At 45.6% G+C, this 26070-nt stretch overlaps 1 protein-coding gene across 5 annotated transcripts in view; it reads right to left on the bottom strand.

Moving 5' to 3' along the window:
- Positions 1-26070, bottom strand: part of PLEKHG4 (pleckstrin homology and RhoGEF domain containing G4) — an 86478-nt gene that overhangs the window by 17064 nt on the left and 43344 nt on the right. For all 5 annotated transcript variants that reach the window (XM_053987316.1, XM_053987314.1, XM_053987315.1 and 2 more), the window contains 3 exons: positions 13231-13369; positions 10748-10870; positions 10045-10236 (listed from right to left, as the gene is read on the bottom strand). In XM_053987316.1, the coding sequence (XP_053843291.1) occupies positions 10045-10236; positions 10748-10870; positions 13231-13369 (454 nt within the window). The remainder of the gene's footprint in view (positions 1-10044; positions 10237-10747; positions 10871-13230; positions 13370-26070) is intronic.

Below are 26070 nucleotides of genomic sequence, written 5' to 3'. Positions count from 1 at the left end.
TCCACATCTCTAAGAGCCAAAGCCCCTGCTCACTTCTACCAAGATCTGTGGCTCCATGAGCAGGCAGCTCCACTTGGACACAAGAAACCACGTAATTTCAGAGCACAAGCATTTCAGCAAAGCCATCAAGTTAGAAGCAATCCCTTCTCTATGCAGAGGTTCACTGTTACTCTCCTACCCTTCTGTACCAGACAACTTTTCCAAACTGCATTTGCAGCCCTGTCTGTGACTCATTAGCAGCACAAACCAAACTAATCAAAACTGTGTCCTACATGGGATGCAGCTGGTAAAAGCTCAGCTTTAAAGACTAAGAAAAAGACTCATGCTCTTGAAATGTAGAGCTAAACTATTTCTGAGTTGCTGTGTAGCTCAGAGAGTCTCCCCTCCTCCAAGGGAAAACAGATCACTGAAATCTTTAGTTTGCCTAAAACTAGCTGTTAAGGAAAATAAACTTTAAATCCTGTATTTGCATTTCTTCCAGTTACCAAGTGCCAGCTGCTGTACAAACACTGTGGGAGGGCAAAGGATGAGAGACGAGCACAAACTAGAAACTCCTTGGATTTTAGCATAAGAAAGGAGAACAAGCAGATACCCACAGCTGGGCAGGAAAAAACAACAAGGGGTCAGGAAAGTAGCACCTGTCAGGGTTGGTCTGGGCATGCCACAGTCCATATACCATCAAAGGCTGCTCATTAGAGCAATGTGCTTGGACATCCTTTTGCAGCAGCACTCTTCAACAGAGCTCAAAAACCCCTCCATTTGCCCTCTGGGCAGCCAGGCATGACAAATCCAGGAGAGCCTAATTACAGGCAAATATAATTGGCTAAAATAAGATTGCACATTATTTCTGCTCTCTTGACGACAGCACGAGGACCCAAAGGGCAAATGTGGCTCACTGTGCTGGAGCTGTCGTGCAGGACGCGTGCTTGCCCCTGTTTTCTCTAACTCCTGCCACTGCAAGGCAGCACCCCGCGGTGTCCATTAGAAACAGGGTGACTCACCTGATGACTCACAAGCAGCTACAATAACCACTGCTTCAGAGCAACTCAGATTCCACAAGAGCAGCCTGTGCCAGTTTCACCATATATCTATGTACAGACACACACACGTACGTACGTATGTATGACATGCATGTGTGTATTTACTTGTGTATGTATGTATAAAATTACTCCCTAGGTAGCTGGGCAGCAAGTGGCAGATTTGCTTTCCTCAAACCTCCAAAGTTTCTCATGACTGCAGCTTTGGGTAGATTCTCCACTGATTATTCTCCCCAGACTTTTCTGTCTCACCATAGAGATTTTCTCAACATTTAAAAGCTCCCAAGTCCAGAAGACCAGGGGCCAAGTTTGCTCCCAGTAAAACCAGAAACTTCAATGTTTGCCTTTGCTGCAAACCAGCCTCTTCACATTTGAGGCACTGCCCATTTTTTCAGCAGCTTTGTTCACCAATGAGCCAAGAGCCTCATGTTACCAGCCAAGTTCAAGATCAAGCAACAGTGAGATGTATGAGTCACCAAAGCTGGAGCTGGCAACTTGCACAACAGCAAGAAATTACCCCATTCAGAGACTAATGTCACCTCCAAAGGTTTTTTGCATGCTTTGCTTTTATATCTGTCCTGACAGTCACATCATCATGCTGTTCAAATACCCCACTGTAATAGCACTCCACAGGCAAGTGTGGACAGACTGGACTGTGGTGGGTGTCTCCCCTCTGCCCTGGCTCCCTTTTAATGAGGTTCTTCATGCTCCATGCTGGGGATTGCAAAACCTCCAGTATGCCCTTGGGGCTGCATGGAGAAAATGGGTGCTTTCTCTGTAGTCTTCATTTCACATCCTTTCCCTTGTGACAAGCTAAGCCAAACTCTGCTTAACTACTGCATGGTGTGCTGGGATCTCTCTGCACTGCACTTTGGGTGCTTGTGCCCTGGGAGATGTGGAGCTGAAACTGGATCTAGACACCCAGCAGGTTTACTGGGTCTCTCCTCCACAGGGCAACTGACAATGCTGGAAACAGCTCCTTGTTTTAAGAGCACACCAAGATGTACTTAAAGGGTGGAAGGCCCTGCCGAGCAGACGGAGGAGCCTCCTCAGAGGCAGCCAGCGGGTGCTTGGGAGAACCCTGTCCATATGTCCAGGGCTTTGATATGCAGATTGAGCCATTGTGATCTTCAGTTCCATCTGTACACTGAGGGGAGGTTCATGACCAGATTGCTTGAACAGATCTATTTTAACTCCCATGACTAAAGGGAATTCCAGTCTCCAGGAGGATCCGAGCATCCAGATGGATGCCAATACACAAAAATTCAGAAAATCTGTCACCCTGTGCAGCTTCTATCTCAAGATTAGAGGGAAAAAGAGAACCCAAACTTTGCACTCCACACATGCACAAGGCTGGGCCCAGCTGAAGGGAGATCTCTGCTGGCATCAGATCTCACACCTTAAGAACACACATTCCCCTCGCACCTCAGCTGCAATGCGAGCTGGGAAATCCCTAAACCTGCTGAGTGGAAATGCTGTTTCCCTGCCAGGACTGACTGGCTCCCATTGTGGTGATCCTGCAGGAGATTTGAATACACCTGACAGAGGCCCAAGTCTTTCAGATAATTATCAATTTATGCTCATGGCAGCCAAGGACACCGAGGAATTTTCACACAGAGGTGCTCTGACAATCAAGGCTGAAGGTGGTTTCAGCATGTCAGGCATTACTCCCTGCATACATGCAGTGGCAGAACACTCCTTGGCACTCCTTGGATCAGGGAAGACACATGAAGGGCAAATACCCTACATCCCAACATATACTACACACTGGCTGGCTCCCTCAGACTCTTCTTCCTGCTGTGTCCTCCACCGAGGGGAATTTGGCCAGCACAGTAGGAGGGAGAAGGACCCCAGATTAGGAGGGAGAAGGACCCCAGATGAATCAAGGCTTTGCCTCTCTGCACATGTCACAAACACATCACAGACCTCATACTGCACTAAAGCATTGCCTGAGGTGCTGGGACAGGTGCTCAAAAGCGTCTTAACCTAAGAACCTCTCACCTTCAACTGCAAATTGTGCTTGGATTTAGCACATGACAAAAACCTAATTAATTCACTGCTGCTGCCCTGTAACACTGAGGGACAAATGAGTCTCACACCTATGTTGTGCAACCAGAAAGGAGCACTGAGTGCTGGTGCTAACTACTATTCAGCTTTTACTTCCTGCCACAGACCTTGCCAGGGCTACAGGCACTGCTGTGCTGCCCATTTAAAAATACAGTTTTTGGTGAAACATAGCAGAAAATAAATCTAGCACCAGTAGAGCTAGGAGTGATTTACTGAAAAATTTGTAAGACAGAACAGTTTCCAAACAACTAATTTTGCAAGACAGAAAAATCTGATCTGTAACAGATCAGATTTAAGTGTTCAGGACTTCTTGTTTGTATAAGAGGGCTATCTCCAAGGCAAAACAGAAACTTTCTAATGCATGAATACACTTTGATAGGAAAGTAAACACTAGATGCTTTTTAACCTTGCAAGAAGATTTCTCCAGCAAAAACCTGGCAGGAAAGAGAGGGGAGAGATTTCATGCATTAACCTTGCATGAACTCTGCCAGAGGATCGATTTTCCTTGAGGCTCATTCCCCCAACTGCTTCAGGCTGTGCATGAAAAAAGACACCCCTGAAATAGGAGAACAAATCAGACTAGATGTCTGTCTAGGGGCACAACTTTACAGGCATAACTGAGGAAGGAGAGAGAAAGAGAGATGAGACAGCTGCTGTCAGACAATGCTGAAGCCAGACAACAGTGGCTTCCCCTAAAACATCACAGTAAATATTCCTCTCCCATGCCTTTTGGATCTCCTTTCATCATCCTGAGAACTTGCATCAGTAACAAGATCAAAACTGTTATTTGGGAATGTTGTGCAGACCATCCCCAGAAAAGCAAAGACAATCTCTGCACAGAGGTGTAGAGAGAATAGTGCATGTTAAGTCCCAGCGACTTTATTACAAACCACAGCAAACTCTCTTTTGCTCCAAGGTGCTGGGGGGCAAAACCATATTCTGACCTTTACAGAACTGCTGGCAGCATCATGGAACAGGGACCTATGTCTCTGTTTACAGTAAGCATGCTACAGTAAGGATACAGCAAATGTCTTTTTTTCCACTTTGATGCTAAGTTCTACTCTGTGCTTCTCCAAGCACATTCCCAGAGCAGGGAAACATAGCATCCTTTCAGTAAAATTACTTCTCAAACTGTGCCAAACAGCCTGCTACAAAAAACAAAACAAAACAAAACAAAAACAACAAAAAAAAACAACAAAAAAAAAAAAAAAACAAAAAAACAAAACAAAACAAAAAAAAAAAACCACAAAAAACCCCCCCAAAAAACCAAAAAAAAACCAAAAAAAAAAAAAAAAAAAAAAAAAGAAAGAAAGAAAATCACACTTTCAGGCTGCAGACACCAGGATCCTTTCCAGCTTCCCACAGATCAGCATTCACAAATTCACAACCCTTCTTTTTTCATCAAAGGCTAAGAAACAAGAAACATCAATAATTTATCACCTGGAAGGGACATTTTTCCCTCAAAAAGATCATCTGCAAAATTGTATCTGGTACATAAGAAATGAAACACAGCAGAAAACAAGGTATCAGCAGGTCTGTATTCTGAAACTTTTGGGGAGAAGTTAGAGAAAACATTTGTGGAAGGCAACTTATTTAGCACACTCTGTATTTCTGCTGACAAATCTAAGACCAGATCCATCTCTGGAAGCTGGGAATGCTGTGCCAGCAGGTCTCAGCCACCTGGGGGGCAGGAACCCAGCAAACCTTGGAACAGTCCAGGAGAGCAGCCCCTTCCTGTGCTGCCCACAACATTTGACAGAAGGTCCTGGAGGCTGAGAGGTACCACCTGCCCTGCACATACAGGGCAGTCTGCAGCACTCAGCCCCCGCAGCAACTGCTAGCTGCAGGTAAATTATGCCCACTGTAATGATCATGCAATAACTTCTAATAAAGAGAAAGGGGGACGGGCACTGCTCTACTACAGACAGCACAGCCCTGGGATTCAGAGGGACCATGCAAAGATGCCCACAGCCCACGGGGTTCTGACTGAGCGCACAAAAGCCGCACACAAAGCACTCTGATTCATGCTGGATGCACACAGACACGCACAAGCAACTGAGTGAAAAGCCTTCTCTACATTGTTTCCAAACAATATCAATACAGCTCACACGTCAGCCGGGCCCCGCACGCTTGGTACTTACAAGAGGGTTTGCTGTGTCCGTCTGCTGCCGGAGCCGGGACGGGGCGATTGCGACTTGGAGGGAAAGGTGCATGGAGATGTGAGAGAGGCGAGAGCGATGGGAAGAAGGGCCCCAGCCCCTCTTTGGGCCCCAGAGCAGCAACACTTGCTCACGGGATGGAGCTCAAAAAGGCTGGCATTCCTACAGCAGCAAGGACAATGGGGAGGGATGAGGAGGCACTGCCATAATCAAATGCAGGCCAGCTGGCCCTCCCCCAGGAAGGGCAGGCACCTCCTTCACTCGCCAAAGGCTTTGTTTTCTAAGCCACAAAGAACAAAGTGGCTGAGGAGGAGAGCACAGGAGAACCCACTGTGGGGGCAGATCCACCCATAAGCACAGGTAACCCATTCCTGGAGATGAAAACACAGATGGAGAGGGGCTGTGCAATATTCCGCCCACTCCAAGCAGAAGTCAGAAGCAGCAGCTCCTTGAGTGCAGCAAAAAACAGACAACTGAGGAACAAGAATCAGCAGAGGCTGATGGTCAGGGGTCCTTTGAGGGAAAAGATCCAATGCAAACAAACAGAGAACACCACTGAAGGAATCACTTGTGGAACAGAACCCCAAGAAATCCCAAGAAATGGGAAACCCTACCATTTCTCAACCCACCTTGCCCCACTAATCCTCAGCAGTGAGAACTGAAGCTGAACAACTTCACTCAGAAAGCAAACATAAGGCAAGGGCTCAAGCTGCAAGAGACTGACAAGCTATGGCAGGCAGGGCAATGACCATACTTCCCCTGAGCACCAGTGAGGCACCATCTTGCACAACATCTTGAGAAGCAGGAAAAAGCCCCCGGAGCTGCCTCAGGCCCTCCTGTAATGATACAGGCAGTTCAGCTCTGGGCACCACATCACCACACGGCCACAGGGTATGCAGGTGCTGCGATGGGACACTGCCCGTTCTGGTTGGGTCAGTGCTTGCTTCCACTGGTGCCAGCAAAGATCATGCACCTCCACTCCCGACCTTCAGCAGGGCTGGCTGTCATCCCAGACCTGGTAGAGACTGTCCTGTGTGCTCTGGCTCACTGGACATGCTGCTGCAAGTATGGCATTCAGTCCTGACAGGGCACATGGCTGTCACACGGGCCATTTCAAACATGCAGTCCAGGTAACCTGCACTTCACTTATGGTAAAGTCAACAACATGGGATATAGAAGTGTTCTGGGAAATAATTTACCCAGAGAGAGCTTGAGGAAGGAAAAAATATGAAGGCTAATGAGATAAACAAGGAGAGGAGAACTTGCTGTGGCAGCTCCTAGTCTTGATGGTGTACCTATGACAGTGTTATTGTGAAGCCAGGATAGAGAGAAGGAGAAAAGGATACTAGGGGTATCCTTCCTGCAGGAACCCCAGAACAAAACAGACATCAGTGCTTTTGGTGCACCATACATACCCTTGCTTGTTCAGCTGCCCAGTTTTTCCCCAAAGCACTGTGTGGTGCCAGATCCCAGCGCCGTCTTGGAACTGAGTAAACAAGGGACAGTGGCCAAACCAGGCTTAAAGCCACAGGGAAATGGCAGGACCCCGAATATACCCACATTGACTTTGTGGTATTGAAAAGCAATCCTCCAGCCCACAGTCAGAGGTGGGGAAAGCACCTTCCTTCACTTCACTGCTCCTCCTGCCTCAGCCCAATCATCATCCACCCCCCTGTCAGGCACCAAGGGCTCCTGCCACAAAGGAAGCGGGGACAAATGGAAACATCCAGCTTGGCATCAGTCATGTCTTTGGGGAGGGAATCCTGCCAGACCATGTGCAAACTCCATGTGGTCTGGCCCAGCTCAGCCTGCTTCATTGCAAGAAGCTCTGACAGGCCTTCAAGAACTGCCAAGCAGTGAAAAAAAACAGTACAGCATCTTGATGGGGCATATGGGGTTACGTTGTTCTGTCCCACGGCCTGTCCAGCAGCCACAGGCAGCGCCCTACAAAACACTTGCCCACCACATGCAGGAGGGCCAGCATAATGGAACCTCCCATTCCCAGCAGGCAGTGAGGTACGTGAGGGATGAACACCATGATCCCCATGGTGGGTGTTCCCCTCCCTTGGCGCATGCTGAGATGTTTGAAGATCTGAGCTTGCCAGCTCATTACCATAGTGTACATTGCTTACGCATCCTTGGGCTTCTTCCCCATATCCTGGGGTTTGGCACTCTGCAGGCTCTTTACGAGAAGGACTATCAAGGACATTGCTTATTGTAGACTCCTGCTGTAGACATCCCCTCAGATATTAGGGAAGACAGAAGGGAGTTAGGCAGGCACTGACAAAATCAACACAGGAAGGCAAAAGCAGCTCAGTATCAGAAGACACTGAAATCAGTTTAGATAAGATCTTCTGCTTATCCCCCACCTCCCTGACCACACCACTAACTTTGCTTTGGGAAGGCAGAAAGCATTCTGAAGATCAAGATCAAACTCATAGGCACTGAAAGAACTTTCACACTGTTCAGCAATTTCTGCACGGATCCTACAGCTGCAGGATGTATCCCCCTACACTCCTAGTTTCAGTTGGCCACTAGTTCACAATACATACATAGTATATTTACACCACCAAAATTGTTTATAACTCTACTGAAACCAGTGAGATCAAAATCCTCCTTCCTCCCTGAGCCAGCTACCTCTCCTCCACACAAAGCAGTGTGAAAACACACTGTGCCACTATAATTTTGTTTTCACTGGGGCTATGCAGCATGAAAGGCACAACCAAGAGGGCTGCTGCTTCCAAAGACTGCATCCTGGAGTTTTCATCCACCAAAAAAGCTGCAATGCCCTCAGAAAATTAAGAGGCCACTGTTGGGGGTCTATGTAGCACTGTGTCTCTAGAAATGACCCAGGCTCTGAAAAAGCTTTGACGCTGTGGAGGAACACACTGCTATAGAGTCATGTCCAACTATCCTGGCAGCCCAAGAGCTACCAGCACAATGTAACTTCCATGCCAGAACAGAGCACTGAGCAGCCTGGAAGCTTTAAGGAGACCTTAGAACACCTTGCAGAACCTGAAGAGGCTCCAAGAGAGCTGGAGAGGGACTTTGGATAAGGGCATGGAGTGACAGGGTAAGAGAAAATAGCTTCAAACTGATAAAGGGCAGGATTAGATTGGGTATTAGGAAGAAATTCTTCCCTGTGAGGGTGGTGAGGCCCTGGCACAGGTTGAACAACAGAGAAGTTGTGGCTGCCCCATCCCTGTAAGTGTTCAAGGCCAGGCTGGGGGGCTTGTAGCAACCTGGTCTAGTGGGTGGCATCTCTGCCTGTAGCAGGGAAGTTGGAACTGGATGATTCCTTTAAAATCCCTTCAAGCTCAAACCATTGTATGGGTCTATGATCATGTACTACAGTCCACATTTGTGCTCCAGAGACTTCCAGCTCTGGCTGGAAGGGTTCACATATGACCAATGTTTGGCTTGGCTGCAGAATTGTCAGTATGCCAAGCAAGGCTTGGTGCTTTTGTGTGCCTCAATTTATCAGAAGAAACATGAGAAAACCCTTCCCAGGATCCTTCCCATGATCCCCCATGATGGCAAGGAGCATTCAAGTACCAGAGCAGCCCATGAACATCTCTGTTCAGTGAGGTAGAAAAGCACAGGCTCTTGCCATTCTCCTATGGCACAAGAGGCAATTCTCTCTCCATTGGGGTGAAAAAAAATTACATATTTCCAAAGCAAGAGGGTCCCCCACCTGCACAGCAAACCGCAGAGATGAGCTGGAGCAGACCTGCAGAGTGTCACCAAACAAACTCCATCCTCATTGCCCTGACAGCAGTGTTCTGGGCTGCCTTCTCCACTTTTCTGCCTCACACAGGATGCTTTTCCATGTTTTCATGTTTAGCTGAATTTCCTCCCTCCTCCCCTGAGCACTTCTGGCTGCCAAGGCAGCTCAGAAACAGCAACTAAGTGGCACCTACATCTGGTACAGCTTAACTTTTAGTGTCTATTCTTTCTGGAATTTGAGAACTTCAATACCCAATGTTTGTACAAGTGTGGAATAAATGGAGCACAGGCTCCCTGGCTTTCTGTTCTTGCCAAAGTTGTATTTTAAAATGCACTTAGAAAATCCTACTGCTTTTTCATCTGCAATCTTAGAAATTAAAGAGCACCAAATCTAACTGCAGATCTGCTAAATGGGTGCATTTGCACTAAACCAAACAGGTGGGAAGGTCAGGCACTCAGCCCAGTCACCACACACATCCTCTCCTGCTTCCCAGATCCCTGTGATAATCCAGGGGTCCCTTGTTCCTTCAGCCACACTTCCCAGCTCTCCGTTCTGGTGCTCCCTTTCCTCATGCAGGCCTCCACATGGGAGGGTGCTACTCCTGGGTCAACAGGCTGAACTGGCCAATGTGTAAGGATATAGCAGGAAAACGCAGGCAGCCTACCCTGGCATGGTGGCCAGAACTGGACACAATCAGCCCATCTCTTAGCCCTTGTCATCAGAGCCAGCACTACCATAATCCTTCTGCCACTGTTGTCATGAAAGGGGTTAAAAAGCTCCAGCTCAGAGAGCAGAAAACCTCTATGCTTAACAGATGTGGATATTTTCTGGAAGACACACCCACCCCTTCTCCCACATACCGATTTGAAAAAAATCACTGCCAGACACATGAGCATGAGGGGACTGCTGCAGGTTATAGATCCAGCTCCCTGATGGAGCAAATACTACATTTCTAGAATGTAGTATTTCACACCTTTCATAAACAATCTAGCACTGGACTGAGGCCAAGCAGACTTTTTACACCTTCCTCCGTGCAGCAGATGCCTTGTCTTACCTTGTCAAAGAATTCATACAGCCTGACTGTTTCACAGACTCGGTGCCTCGTTTCATCCAGCTGGGTGCAGAACTCCTCCAGCTCATCTTCGTAGGTCTGCAGCTTTACCCTGTAAGAATGCACATCCACAAAGGAAAAGTCTTCCCATTGCTTCATCTTCTTTAATGCTTCCTGTCCCCTTTTGCAATATTCCTGAAAACAAAAAGGAATTGCTTATCAGGATAGAGACCTGGAATCAACAGTAAGTAGTCTTCAGGGCCATTAACAGCTAGGGCTAATTATACCGGTTTTTAAGGTTCAAATCACATGAGCAGGGGTGTCTTTGTTTACAGCAGAATTTTGAAGCCTGATCTCTTATGATTTACACTTGTCACACAGCTTGTAAAGGCCTACACAGCAAGACCGTGTCTCAATCAGGATCAGAAAAAGACAATGTTACAAGCACATCAAAGGAGGAACAAGAAAATCCATCTTTCAACTCAGTAGTTATTTCCCCCAAGACTGGTAAATGCCATCTACTAAGTGTTGTGCTGGTGGCTTTGTCTGCAAAAGGAGAGCAGGGAGACTATGTAGTGAGATGGAATGACACACACTTTGGTGATGAACCCTCTTAGCACCATGTGTTTGGCTGAGCACATACAAGACACACATGCTACCAACTCAGATGCTGGAGAATATAATTTTCCAATCTGACAACACTTACACTGGCAACAAGATCAAACTCCTTGAACTGCTTTTGTGCTAGAAGCAGCATCTCCAAAGAATCATCCAGGTTGATAGTTTCCTTTAGTCGTTTTCTGCCATCATTCTCAATCCAACTGCTGACCTAGAAGAAAAGGGATAAGCCCTGCTTGTTAGTCACCCTGTGCTACTCACCAACATAGGCCTTTATGTGGAAAGAGCAAGGAACTGCTCTCATAATGCTGGTCATCTCATTACTGGAAAGAATGTGTGCAGACTTCTCCCCCCCATTCCAGCATTTCAGTCTGAGCCTCCTGCTCAGAGCTTTTCCACTTCAGGTTACAGAGTAATTGAAAAGCTCTGCTATTGCTCACTAGCCTTAGGCATAAACAGGGCAAGTGGCTGCCTGGGCTCTGTCTTGGGTGAGCCATGGTCTAAAGCAAGCTCTGCAACTTGCAGACTGGCCTGACATTGCTGACATTACTGTTACCCCCAACTGGGATCAAATCTCCTTGCTGCCAGATTTCCTACATCACTTCCCTTTTCTGACTCGCAGGACATGAACCATGTCAGTGTGAATGTATTGATGGATTCTCCCCATCTGCAATGTTTCATGGTTCTCTGGGACTCTCAGCTACTGGTTTTCTGAAGGCAGCTCTCCACAAAGCTGAGCAGCAACTGCATGTTCCTCACTGGAGCCCAGCTACTGCTGCAGTTATCAGCCCATATCCTCAAAGAGGGGGAGAGGACTGACTAACAAGAGCATCCCTAAGAGCAAAGCAGTCATAGGAGGCCAGGCAGGATAACACAGCATCTCTAGGTTTTAAAAACAGGCTGGTAAACTTGTCTGCAATGCTCCAGGCATAGGTGCACCTGGGGGAAGGGACAGACTAAGTGCTTCCTAACACCCACACATCCTGTTTTCCTATGTCACCTGAATCCATATCCCAACTCAACCCCATAGTCAAGGACAAACTCCTAGTTTTGTGGACTGTGAGAAGGTTACAAAGAGCAAGCCCACTGGCAAGAGGAAGAGATCGTGGTGGGCTTTCAGTAGTGCAGAGAGGCACACTGTTCCTTCCTAGAGCTCCCAGGCAGGCTCAAAAGCAGGAGCAGCTCCTACCATCATTGGTGATCTACAAGCAAAGTAACACAGGAGCAACTTTGTTACTCAATTCAACAAAAAAAATAAAGTTCAGCTTAAAGGAGAAACAGGTTGCAGTGCTTGCTTTTGTGCCTTTCTTCATTTCTATTTGGTATTAAGAACCTGTGTGTTTAACAAGAGTCTACTACCAGGTTCTTGCAACACACTTCTTGTCCTGAGCACATCCTGCATGGCGCCCAAGTGTCTACCTCCAAATGGGAAGTCATTAAAACTCCCAGATCCACTTTGGCCTGTGAAAACACTAGGTAAGCTACAGCCTCCTTTGCAAATCCAGTTCCCACTAGAGGAGAGGAGCCCAGAATCCCAGAACAACAAAAGTGAAACTGATCCTAATCATGATTTTTAAGGACACACAAACTTCTCGTTGTTGATGAGTTACAGCAGAAGGAAACCATGCAACTCTATAATCTCAAGGTTGAATTCAGGCTTAGGGATCTGCAACATGGAACATCTGGGATCTGCAACACTGAAAGGACTGATCAGCTCTTATAGGATGCTCAGACCTGAGCTGCTTTATGACTTTTTGAGATCCTCTATCAACACGGCTACAGGTTTCAAAGGTCTTTCTGAAAGCCAGTGTCTGTTTGTTTCAGTTATCCCATGGCTGTCAAGAGTTTCAACAAGCACTAAATGAAGGCAAGTTGAAGGTCCCACAAAAGTGCAGAGGGTGGGAGGTTGAGCATGGCTCTTGGGCTAAGGACAAGAAGCTGTTCCCTTCCTGGAGCCTGTAGAGAGGGCTGCACCCAAAGGCAAACCAAGTATGCCTGGTGCTGCACCCAGAGGGAAAGGAGTGTATCTGGACTTATCAGATATCAGGGACCTGAGAACAGCACAGGAATCCAAACAGACTACACGACTGGGTTGGGCAGCCAGTGTGGAGCAGGGATATTCTGCAACAGGATGTCAGCAAACCCTGCAGGAGCTACAGCCCAAAGGGGACACGCAGACTTATCAGCTTGTTTATATCTCTCTGCTGCTTCTCAAGGTGAAGTATGAAGAATACCTCATCAACAGCCTCACTGAGAGGGTCAAAAAGGACATCCAACCTCCAAGTGTATGGCTTACCTATGAGCCACTTCACAGATGTTTATGGGGTTTGACTAATCCACACCTAGAGAGAAGCCAGGGGACTTTCACTTGGCATCAAGAGATATCAGGGAAATAACTGGCTTGATTCTCAGCACTGCTGAAACTCTATCTCAAATTCTTATGTTCAGTTGTTCTTTTTAAGCATCAAGCATCACTGTACACTTTCACACAACAGATCAACAGGCACAGTACCTGCTGTGGAACACACAGTCAGACAGCAGCAGCCACTGGAACTGACAGGTAGGCCTTACCTCCTTAAAACACTCTTCCACTTTCTCGAACTCCATCACCAGCTCCAGTTCCTGGATGCGCTTGTTTGACAGCATCACCAGGCGGTGAACGCCCTCATCAACTTGATTATAAAGCACGCTGGCAGCATCGAGTGCATCTCTGCAAGGGGACACAGGTCTGGTCAAGCGTTTTGCATTAAGTGCCTCATGCAAACACAACCTGGCTGACAACAGCACTCCAGTCATGCTCCCCGTGGAACCCACACGGGCCATCTCCATATGGAGAACAGAAGAGAATATTGCTGCTCCTAACACATTGCCATGATTCACCACTCTGACCCTAATGCAGATAACTTGGCAAGAAGGACAAGAGCATCTCCTCCCAGCCAGGCTCCTTGCAAGATTTGTCATATTTCTCACACTTTCAGCTTTTCATACACACAGATCATTGTATCAATGGATTTTCACAAAACACAGGGTCAAGCAGTTTCAGCGTCTAAAACCACCATTTGAATTTAATTAAGTAAATAAGCCACCACTAGTAAGCAAATCTCTCCTGAGTGACAACAACAATATTAAGTGCCTGATGCCCCACTTACTCTCAGGATATCCACCAGCCAAACAAATACCCAAAGTGTACAACAACTCAGTGCCAGGAGAAATCAGATTTTACAGTGTTGTGCTGAAGAGATTCATAGACTGAGCTCCCTACCTCCCACAGGCAGCCATGCTGACCAAAGCCCAGCAGGCAACACCAGGAGGCACTCTCCCTTCCAGCCTGCCCACAGCACACAGGCAAGCATGGAGGGGTTCAGGATGCAGCCCAGTGCCCTCAGATGCTGCAACCACAGTCTTGGTAAGATGGTGAGTATTAGCAAACTCCTTTTAGATGTGTGCAACACCTCTCCAGCACAGGTTTGCATTAATCACAGATGGGATCCAGGAGACAGAAGAGCATTCAAGCTTATTCTTGTATTTCTTTTGCTTCTAGATTTTCCCACCTACAATTATGGGCTCAAGAGACAGCAACAAGAAGACATTACAGCCTCCTTCAGCTGTGCTCTACACTGGCATGTTCAGCTGCCTGGTCATCTCCTGTACTCACCCTAAACCAATTTTCATTTAATCGTCTTACAACCTTCTGACTTATTAGAGCATGTTTTTTTATCATATTATTAAAATTATCTAAAGCACTTGCAAAACAGGTAGCTAATATTGCTAATGGAATATAATTCAAAACAATTCAGCATACATGTTTATTTCTGTCTGGGTTTACAGGCAATCTTGAACCTATTAAATGCAACCAAATGTGAGTGTTTAGTAGCAGCCATCCTGTAGTTTTAATTGACACGAGGTAGCGCCATAGGTCTGGACAAGCAGCTCTGCATAGCAGAAATCCACACTATTTTTCCATTCAGAATTCCACCCAGTGTGCAACAGCCAACTTCTCAAACCTCAGGCCCTTAGATACTTTTGTTTTTCCTCTTTGAAATGCCATTAGACTGAATGAATTTCTCCAAAGTGCAGCCAAAAATACACGAATAGTTTCTGGACTAAGATCAGTGCTACTGCAGTACAGAGCAGACAGGTTCTCTACAGAGAATCTTTCAATGGAAAGATCCAAGCTGTAGCACTGCTCTGGCGCTTCCCAAAACTGCCATAAACAAACCGTGATGGTATGCGCCTTCTGTTTTGTAATCCTTTCCTATGCACAGACCCAGATCCAACCCAGGAGACTCACAGCAGCAGTCATAACCATTGTCCAAGCTGAGCTCTGGAAAGTGTTTACAGAGCAGGTTGTGGAGGCCAGTTCCCGTCAGCAGCAGTGACACAGCTGGGACAGCTAATGAGAAACAGTTCGGACGATGGCTGAAAGTTAAATTTGGCAACACCATTAACACTGTTTGGTTTTGTGCAGCAGAGCATATCTGTCAAGTCCCATTTTCTGAGTAAGTTGCCAGCATACTGATGGCCAGACAGGCAGACACCCTTTGGCCTTACTCCCACAGGCCTAAATTCCCTGCTGGCATGAATACTCTCATCCACTCAGGAAATGGATACAGCAAACATTCTTCCTCCCGCTGGCACAGACAATCAAGCACCTATAACTTTAGGCATTCCATGCTGCTATATGCAAACATTTTCAATTACCCCCCCACAAGGCAAAATATTTTTCAAACCTTTCCCTGTGCTTCCATGGAAATCACTTTGGTGTTGATGCTACTTCTTTGATGGCACTCATCAGCAAGCCAGACTGACCTGCTAGACCTTTCTGTAATAGGATTCCTTATGTCCACCCAAGCCAGTGACAAAGCGAGCATCCATGGCTTCAGCACTTAACGTGGTATTGTCAGACGGCAACCTGATGACACAGGGACCTGAGACAAGGGTTCCAGCTCTAGCATTGCCTGACCTAGCACAGAGTATGATATGATTAGGGGACGGGAGCCAGGGAGTCCCACTCTGCCCCTTTCCATACATGACAGAGGAAACAACCCCCCGCATTGTCGTAAGTCTGAGTAGTTTTCCTTGACAGGAGTCAGCAGCAACCTGGACTGTAAGGCCTAACAAATAGTACAAATTCTAGCAGAGCAGACTGCACATTTCCCAAAGGCATAAAACACAGGCTTCCCTGAAGACAACACTGCAACTACAGGGGGGAAAAATCACCCTCAAGGTAAAGGGATAGGAAGTGATTATAAAAAAAGGCTAAGAAAACCCACATTTCAAGGTTTTTTTGACCAGAAATAGGTGTACCACAAAGTCACTGTGTAAAGAGGCTAATTACACTGAGCCATTGTGGAAAAGACCAGTCTGTTGGGAGACCACTTGAGACCAGTGCTGGCCTTATGGCCAGAAAACCCCTCCAGGGAAAGTTAGGTTCAAAACCGCAGCAATAAAGTACTCCTGCTGGCCCACCAACCACAGTCTGAGGAACCCGTTTTTGGAGAAGGGGCTTGAGTGAACTTCTTGGTATCCAACTACAGGACTGAGAAAAATCCACCCCAAACACTTCTGGCCCCACACATTCCTTCCACAGGAGTTATCCCACCTCTGAAGATCTCAATCCAACCAAGCCTTTATGTACATTTTCAGAAGGTGGAAGGGAGCTCCAGTTTAGAAGTGAGCCCTTTGCCCCATTGGATGTAATCATAAAATACATGTCTCAGTAAATAATGTGGCAGCTACAGATGTACAGAATCTACATATATATGCAAATCAGTCATCCTCCTTCTATCTCAGCTGATTCAATGGTACTGAAAGTGACATCTTGTAATTGAAGACACACACAGAAAACCTTTGCTTTACTGATCCACAAGCATCTCAAACTTACCTGAAGTCAGTCTAAGATGTATTTGGGAGTTTATGCTATAAGCAGAGACTAGACAGAGAATTCAGTTCAAAAGAAGGCTGGAAATTAACTCTTATCAGTAAGTTGGGCTGTTGGGATTATATAAGCCAAAATCCCTTACTCTTGTCATTTAAAGGACTTTTTTCCCTCTGTGAATGCTTGCAGCAGGCTATTGATGCCCTTATCAGCCACAATTCAACACTCTAAGACTGCCCCTTCTCATGGTCCTGCCAATGGTTTCCTGAGCGACTGCAAACAACATGCAGAGAAAAAATGTTTCCGAACAGATCCTCTGGGCTTAGAGTGCCCAAACAATTCAGGTGTGGCCTTACATCATTCCTGCTCCTCTGTGAGTTCCTCCAGCATCCCAGCACCTCAGCTCTTTCTTTCAAGGACCAGCCACGCTGTTTTCACACGTTCTGCCTCGCTTGGCAGGCATTCATTAAAACCTCAATGTCTAGTTGTTGGTCTTCTGTTGCATCTCCAAGGTAACTCCATTCATACGTTGTCAGCCCCTGACAGTTCACTTTTACCAGCCGGACAGGCTCTCTGACTAACATCCATCTTTTACTCTCTTACACTGAGGAAAATATAAGCCTTTCCATGCTGTAGTATAAAGTAGGTAGGCAAACTGAGCCCAACAAAGAAATCACTCACAGTCCATGGGAAAGTTTGGTTTTTTGATTCACTTGGGCACTTCAGTGCTCACAGAGAGGATCCACTGGGCATTAAGCCTGGTCTCCCAAACCTCTGTACATCTGTTTATCTATTTACACACACACTCATTTGCTGATCTAGATCTTAAAAACTTCCTAAATGATTTCCAGTACACTAGTAAACTCCACAATATCCTGAAACAGGGAATTTTATGGGGAAAATGATACTTCACATAAATATCTGTTTCTTTTTCAGCTTCAGACTCAGAAGTTTTTAATTCTTGTCCTTCAGTACCTTCACAGCAGCTTGGAGTAAACAAACCAAATAGTGAAAATTTGGTTGAAGAAAAAAGTGACTTCCATCCTGGCACACAAAGAAAACACCTGGCTGTTAAGGACTTTAAAGATATTTTAATAGTGGCCTGTGCAACTCTGAGCACGAAAGGCTCAGAAGTCAGTGGAAAGTCTTGTCTCAGGTCAGATTTGTGTGGATGCAATGCAATTTCCCTGCACATGGGAGTGTGGTATTAAGAGTCTTTTACTACATTCTTCCACGGTCATATCATCAAAAGCAATTTTGCAATAGTGCAGAGTCAATATAATTTATAGCAAAAAGGAGTAGCTTGATGTCAGTTTATGTTTCCCCAAATCCTGTTTTCATTGAGCAATTATCATTTCAGTGGAAAAAGGTTCCAAACATCTTCAGCTTTCTGGAGAAGTGCCAAGCTGTTGTATAATGGTAGGGTAATTTTAAACCTATAATTTAGAAAGACCATTTCTGTTTGAATCCGTTCTTCAAAAAAAGCCAGTCTTGGAGAGTTACACTTTAGTTTTCAAAGCAAAATACCTGTTTTGTTTTCAAAAAATAGATGGCCTCAGAAAAAGCATCCAGCAGAGTCACAAAAGCAGGTGCTGCCTGCACCATGCCTGCCAATGTCAGTGAGATGCAAACAGGAGAGCACAGGGAAGGGAGCAGCAGAACCATCACTATTCTGCACCTTCCTGTTTGCCCCTTCAATAACTGCTTTGACAAACAGTAAGAACAGCAGATCTAACAAAAGGGCTGAAATCAAAGAGTTCATCCTCTGACCAGCCTTGGCCAATTTTAAAATGGCAAAAATTCATGGATGGAAGGAAATACTACATGTTGGTAGTGTATTTCATGGGATTTGGGCAAATATAACTTATCCTGGGAAAATCAGATATCCTTAATCTGATTTGTTCTGTAATTTAGAAGAAACACAGTCGGATGTTACATTAACTTCATCTAGTCTTCCATTCTCTTGGTGTTCAACTTCCCTTGTGGATGTCCACACAGGTCCAAGGACATCACCCAGATCATGTGTGCTGATACCTTGGCTACAAATCACTTAAAATATCCTGAGCAATGCTTCTGGAAGAAATCCTTCCAGGTCTGCAGGGACAGTGCTGTGTGCCTGAGGGATGTTTTGCAGGACGAGAAATGTCATTCTTGGTCATTACTGCATTTTGGTAGCAACCTACGTTAAGTGCCATATTTATAATGATCCCATAAAAGGAGGTTAACCTCCAATGCACAGTCCTGTTCTTTGAGCTGAGAGCTTCACATGCAGCTGAGGTTAAAATTCAAACTAGCCATGGTGAAGCTAAAGCAGATATGGCTAAATAAATACAATTAATTATTCTCTGCAGCACACAAATAGCCATGGTGGTTTCAATTCCCTGATTAAAGTATCTGAGGAACTGGGTACAGTTTTTAGAACCCTGAAGTGTCCTTACAAAGGCACAGAGGTCAAACACCAGATCTGCAGTTGCCTGTGGGATGCCTGTTCCCTCTGAGGATGAGACCGGTGGATCTAGCTGAGACCACAGACCTGGCTGAATCCCTCCTCACTAGGTTACCTGACCTGGGAGCAAATAATCCAATTAATACAATGCACTGGAGACCACAGCTGCCAAGAGAATTCTCTTCTGAAGCTCAGTTTGTTTAAATGTGTTTTTAGCAGAAATACACTCAGAAATCCCTTTAAAAGCCAAGGGGCCAATGCACACAATTAAACAGTGTCCAAGCACAGTCCCAAGATGTGACCTTTGTTTCTTTCTCCTGCCTGGCTTGCATTCAGTTACAATAAAACTGTCTTCAGACTCTGGTTGATTTAAAATCCCAGTAAGATCCATAAAACTGACTGGGAAAAAAAAAATTATAAAAAATCCCACACCAAAAAGTATCCTGCTTATGGGGAAAGTTCCCTGTGCAGTGGAGCCTTGGATAGGATTTGAAAACAGCATTCTGGGAACACTGAGCCTCAAGATGTGGTTTTCTACCAGCTGTAAACAATTTCTACCTCCAAACCTTGTCTAATGTACATTAATCTGCTTATGTTTATACTTTATATCCTGGTCAACTGCACCAGTCTGAGAGCTGTGTTCCCGAAGCTGAGACCACCAGGCTTTCAAGATGTCCTACTCAAATACACACACACTGTCAATTAAAGCCGTATCCCTATTTCACTGATATATCCTTTTGCCCACTTCCAGGGCTATGATCCATATAATAGTAGTGACTGTGCTATTAACCAGCCCAGCAACAGAAGTATCTATCCCAACACGGTTATATAAAAAGTGGTGCTTGTGGGATGGCCTGGGCTAAGGCAGGAATGTCAGGCAGTTCAGTTAATATCCTATAATGGAAAGTTTTTGCAATTTTTTCCGTAATATTTTTAAACAGATAAAACACAGTGTGTCATTAATTACCTAATGCCCTGTTGGCATGACAAGCACTGCAAACAAAAACAAGCAAAACTGAAGTCTTCTGGGTAAATTCTCACTGAGTCCAAGAAGATTTAGGACATAGGACAGCAGAAAATGAAAAACAGAAAGGGAGCTGAGGGGAATAATTTACAAAAAGCCCAAGAGGACAATGAAAACTTACCTAGGCAGAACTCTGCAATCTTTTAGGTCTCTGCAAATGCCACAATTGACGTCTCACAGCACTTCATGCACTCAGAATGATAACAGCCCCAACTCCACTCTCCTTTATGTGTGGAGCAGCGAGATTTGTTTAATGTGAGCGTAAGTGCTTTTTACTAGGCTAAAACCACCACGCCAACAGAGGGAACAGGTTAGACTGTAACCAAAATGAATACCAAGTAGCACAGTGTGTGTTTGGGTAGAAATGTCGCCCGGTGCTCCTCCCTCCACCTGACACAAACAAATAAGGCCAGGGAAGAGCACTGCCACCCATGCTCGGCCAAAGGCTTAGCGCTCGTCAGCACCTTCTGTGTCACCAGCAACAGCGCAGAGGCGTCTCGTGGCAGCCTTTGAGGTCACAATTTAAGCACATTTTTTCATCTGGCTTCAAAGGTATACTGAGTATACATCTTGTCCCAAGGTTTTAGGATTAGGTCCACAGGAGGAACATGGAAAGCACCCTGCAATGAAAGGTGCCTCTTGCAGATCACGTTAGAAGGGTGCACTGTGGCAAGTGGTAGCGTGAGAGGCTCCCAAAGCTCCCAGAGAGGAATGAAGATGAGCGGGCAGTAGTTCAACTGCCACCAGCGAGAGGGACAAAGCATTAGCATCTTCTGAACCATGTACAAACACACAGAGCCACAGCAGACACACATCTTTAAAGCAGAAAGGGGATGGCAGAAGACAATAATGCCTCCAGGAAGGATTTCCCAGGATAAGTTGCCTGGCTATGACCACCAGCCTACGGCAGCAGCTGTCAGTTTGATAGTGCACATGCTGTACCTTACAAACCAAGAAGTCCAGCCATCTCAGTCTGCCCAAACTGGGACTTACACACCAGACACCTATCTCCCCACTAACCTTGCTCCCAACTTGTTCCACATTTTGGATGAACAGCTTAGTCTCTCTGACTCTACCCAAGCTTCAGACAGTGCTGTGCAGTCCCCTGGCAGGGGCAGAGAGCCTGTACATTATCCAAGTTTACTTCCACTACAGGGAGCTCATGCACCACTTTGCAGAATGGCACATGCAGGTCTTGTAACATCCCAGGAGTTGCTACTAATAAGAGCATTGAAGATCCATAAACAATAAGAGCTGAAGATCCATAAACAATAGGTCTGCAGCACCACACAGCTACACCCCAGTTCATTATTAACTAGCCATAGCTTCAAGTAGACCCAGAGTCTCAGTAGTCTGTGTGGAAGCCAGAACATTAACTATGGAGGCTTTTAGCTGTAAGATCACCCTCTCTGTCACTGTAATTGAGTCACATCCAGCACCAGGAACCTGGCACCCACTGCTCAGGAAGTCTGCTCTGTACTGTCCATTCCCTCTGCTCAGCTCAGGTCCCCACCCAGAGCTTCCAACTAGATCACCAAGCCACACTAAAAATAGTCAGCTCACAAAACCAGCTCTTGGCTCTAGCCACTCCACCCTCAAAATACAGAGACTAACTATACTGCCTTCTGCAAACAAAGGAGAATTCACTCCTCCATCTATTTATAAGCTGCTTATTCACAGCTTGTAAGCACAGATTCTTTTCAGATGAGGAGCTTGGGGGAAGAGATTAAGCTTATTCTGGTTCCCTGGCGCACAGAGCCAAACACTCAACATGATCATTCCTTCACCATCTGAGGTTTTTCTCCTTTCAGCTCTCACCTCTAGCCTTGGGACTATCTTGCCCATCACCATGCAGAGCATGACACAATCCCACTCCCATGCCACGGTGAGAACATGGGTTCATGAAGAGCCAGACAAGTGCATTTCTGGTTAAACTAGTATAAACCATCTATATATTCATATAAAATGGTTATACCTTCTTTACACTTATTGTGACTCATAACACATCTGCAGGACGAAAGGCATTCACTGGGTACTTGTCTAGGCACACATTTCCAGCTCTTGGCTATGCTGGAAGAGTAGCAATAATGAGAACAACAGTGAAAAACATCTGGCTAAAGACCAACTTAAAAGGATCCTGACCTTGCTGCCCAGTCCCACATCACAGCCTCACTTCAGCAAGAGCTCCCACTGCTGCTGCCTGGCTTCTGGCAGCTTCTCTTACATTGCCATCATAACTGTAAGTTTTTGACATCCACTACAGAAGCAGCAATACATTAGTCCACTTTTCACAGCTGGCTCAGTGAGTTGCCTGCAAGCTACAGGTTAGTTGATCACTACATTAGATAGCCAGAAGCCAAAGCTACACCTGCTAACCAACTCTATATATCTTATTAAAATGACTCTGGTTATTACAAAATTTCTGTTTGGAAGTGCAAAAAGAAGTATTAACAGCATTGAAGTGATGGAGGTCTCTGTGTCGCTTGGCCACACTTACCAAGAGGAATTTCAGCTAGGCTAACAGTTCTGCATTTCAATCCCCAGAAAGACTGGGACAGCAAAACCTCAAAGGGTTCAGCTAACAGACCCTGGAGAAGCACTGAGCCTTCAGTGCAGTGCATGGTGTGAAGGCAAATGTGCTGGCTTCAAATCCATCAACAGTGAGCAAGTGGCAATGCCCCCTCCAGCAGTCCCCTGGCACCTCTGGCCAACCCTACCATTACAGCACTTAAAGAGGTGCCACAAAGATACACTGGCTCATGAGTGCCACACCCACACCAACTCCAGGCCAAATTCAGCCTGGTCTTGCTGGAGGTGGGAGATCTCAAAGGGAACAGCTGAGCACACCACAGCTCCGAAACCAACTCCCTGCAACGAGCTGCCTGCAGGATGTGTATTCTGGTAACTGAGCTCCTCCTTCCTAAGCTGGGAAAAGGCAGAGCTCCAGACAGTCTGCTTGGAGAAGACTGTCCTTCCTTTTGTGGATAAACAGCTGGATGGGCAAGGCTATCTTTTGCAGTGGTACTTGGCGGTGAAATGAGTATGAAGACTCCTGGTCAGCTCACAATGGGAGCAGTTACTGATCAAAGCCACTGCTGTGGTGCTACAGCATCTCAGGATGAGACCATCCAGGAAAGAGTCCCGGAAGCTCTTAAATCATCTGTTAGAGAAACAAATGGATGGAGCACAACACACCCCTCCTGCATGCCCACATCTCTGATGGAATAAGTTCAACTTTTTTCAGGAAAGAACCTGGGGCACTGGCTTAGCAAAGCCTCACAAATCCCAGGTGAGCAGCAATAAGATTCCACTGCTCTGTGCCACAAAACACTCCAAAGTGCATCTCTGCTCTCCAGAAAAGCAGAGCAAGCAGAGAAGGTTCCACAACAAGAGTTTCATTACTAAAGAAAGACTAAAACAATTCCTGTTTGCCGAAGGTATTTGGCAGATAACATCTGACTGCACTGAGTGCATGCCTGCTTCCTTGCCCGTTTTAACTTATTATCTCCAACCTGTGGTCAGGCATTTTCAGAATGGTTCATCCATCTCTATTCTTACCAGCTCCTGCTGCTCTTTTTCCACATGAAACCACAAAATAGCAAGAAAGACATCTGTGACAGCTAGAAAAATACATCGCCTGAAAAAAACCCCAAGTCAATGCCTTGTTTCGTTAATCCCAAGGTGAAGGTGCAGATGGGCTTGTCATCTCTAGTCTTAAAAAAAAAAAAATCACAATTTTAACTTTAGTTCTCCATTTCTAGTTGGCATATTTTAATTAAGTGGAGCCAAAAGTCCAGAAAACTGCTCTTTAAACTGTCTTCTCTATTGATATGTAATTCATGTACATTCAGTCACCTGTTCACAACTGGCCTTAATTTATGATTAAGAAGTCTTGGCAGTCATGACTCTTTTATCAGACTTTTGTACCACAAGAGACAATAAAAAAATTATAAAAATGGGACACGTGACAGACAAAAGAACAAAAGGTGACTTAGAAGACTAAAGCCATTTGACTTGCTTTTGTAAATAATTTATTTCAAGTATTGGGAGAATGGGTGTGGAATTAGGCTGCTAAGCATTGATCAAGATTTTACGATTCAAAGTTCAGAGCAGCAGTACCACAAGCCTTGCTGAGTGCACACACAAAGGCAGTTCTGTTCCATTTTCCCACATCACCAGTTGGAAATCAAATATTAGACCTACATACATCAATAGCCACTCCATGCTAGCTTAGTTGGCCAATTGCAGTATTTTGTCTCTACCCTCCCTGCTTTGATGATATCTATTAAAGAAGCCTTTGAAAATCAAACTTTACAGTATTAGCAGAGCTTAGAACCTTTAATATCTGCACATCAGGTAGAAAAGAAGGAGTAAGTGCAAAGCCACGGAGGACCCAAACCAACAGTGCCTTAAGCAGAGCTCTCTAGCAAAGTGATAGAGCTCTTTTCCCCATTTGAAGGGATCCTGAAACAAAGAAGAGTGGACTTCTTTAGTCCTCTGTCCCAAGTTAGATGAAAATTAAAATACAGCATGGATTTTAGTTTCTGCAACTACTCCACAGCCTAGAAAAGAATAACTTTCTCCTGCTATATTCAGTTATGCTCCTTAAGCTGGAGAGAGCCACATACATTTGAGCCATGGCATACAGTCTCCTTTCACACGGGCAGACAATGAATATAACCTGAATTAAGCAGAGAACATGCTACACAGCTTCAGCATGCACTCCAACACTGTACAATCAAAGAATTCTGTGTGTATCCCCCACCCCTGCCCTTACTAAAGTAGTCAAAGCAGTAAATTATCCTTAGGGGCTCCATCAGATCAGGTTTCAAAGTTGATCATTTCCCTGTGCAAAAACATAGGCGTAGCTTAAAACCAAAACAAAACATAAAACTCATGCACATTCACCCCATTCTCCTAGGACTCTAAAGTTGCTGTGTTGCTTAAAGTAAAATAAATAATAATAAAAAAACTAAACCAAACAAAGCACAAAACCCCACATTATTTTGCTTCTCATGTCATGTGAGAATGAAAAGATTATACTGTAGTAATTCAATCCAAAATTGCATCAAGATTACTTCACCAGTTCAGCAAGAGAACTGTGTGTGCATAGTCTGCCAGAGCTCCTGACAGGAGCCACAGCAAGCAGGGAACAGAAACAGTTACACAGCCTGCCTTCATGCCCTCTCTCTGCACCAAAATGTCGATCCTCTTCTTCCAGTGACAGGTAGCAACTTGTACTGCCATCCACTTGCTGAATTTTAAAAGAGAAATGTTATTTTCACAGTGTTTGGTTGAGATACTCCATAACTCCTTTGTTATCTTCTCTTGATTCCCTCCCTTCAAACCTCCCAGCTTGTGATGGCAACATGGAGTTGAACCAAAGCAAGGCTGTGGATGCACGGAGCTATTCCACACCACCCTGCCACCCCCCCCCGCCCCGTGCCCTCACCTGCACCCACATGCCAGTGCTTATCACACTGGGCTGGAAGCTCCTGGCTGCAAAGGCTGTCTTTCTACCTTGCTGTTTGCACAGCACATAGCACAGAGGCCTTCTCATGCTGATAGGCTTCAGGTGTTTTAACAGCACAAACACAAGTTGTGCAATGCCCTGGGGATGTCAAACAGCTGGGCTCTCTCAGTCCCTGCTTCTCACACCAACCCTGCAAATGGGCAGTGAGTATTTGTTTGTGCAAACTGAACCAGTGTGTGAGGAGATCAGAGCCTGCCTCAGCCAGCAAGCATTCCTCCCAGCTAAGGTCCTTGGAAATCCCCTTGCACAAGGAGTGCCTTAGGAAATCACACAGCAATAATGGCCTGCACCTAAACATTCATCACTGCTATCATCAATTAAGGCTTGTGTTTTACAGGTACCCAAAATATCCAGTTGTCTCTCCACTACAGAAGATAAGTCTAATTTGGTTTGAAAAACAAAGTTGAACCATCTAAGTGAATCCATCTGGACTAGTTTTTGGACAGGGGAAGAAGCAATCAAGGTAAGAGTAAAATTCATTACATTTTTCACCTTTACTGTTTTCAACATACTTCCTTGCTGCATGTACA

The sequence above is a fragment of the Vidua macroura genome, chromosome 11 (assembly GCF_024509145.1).
Source record: "Vidua macroura isolate BioBank_ID:100142 chromosome 11, ASM2450914v1, whole genome shotgun sequence".
Classification (NCBI taxonomy): domain Eukaryota; kingdom Metazoa; phylum Chordata; class Aves; order Passeriformes; family Viduidae; genus Vidua; species Vidua macroura.
This window is presented reverse-complemented; position numbering and strand designations above follow the sequence as displayed.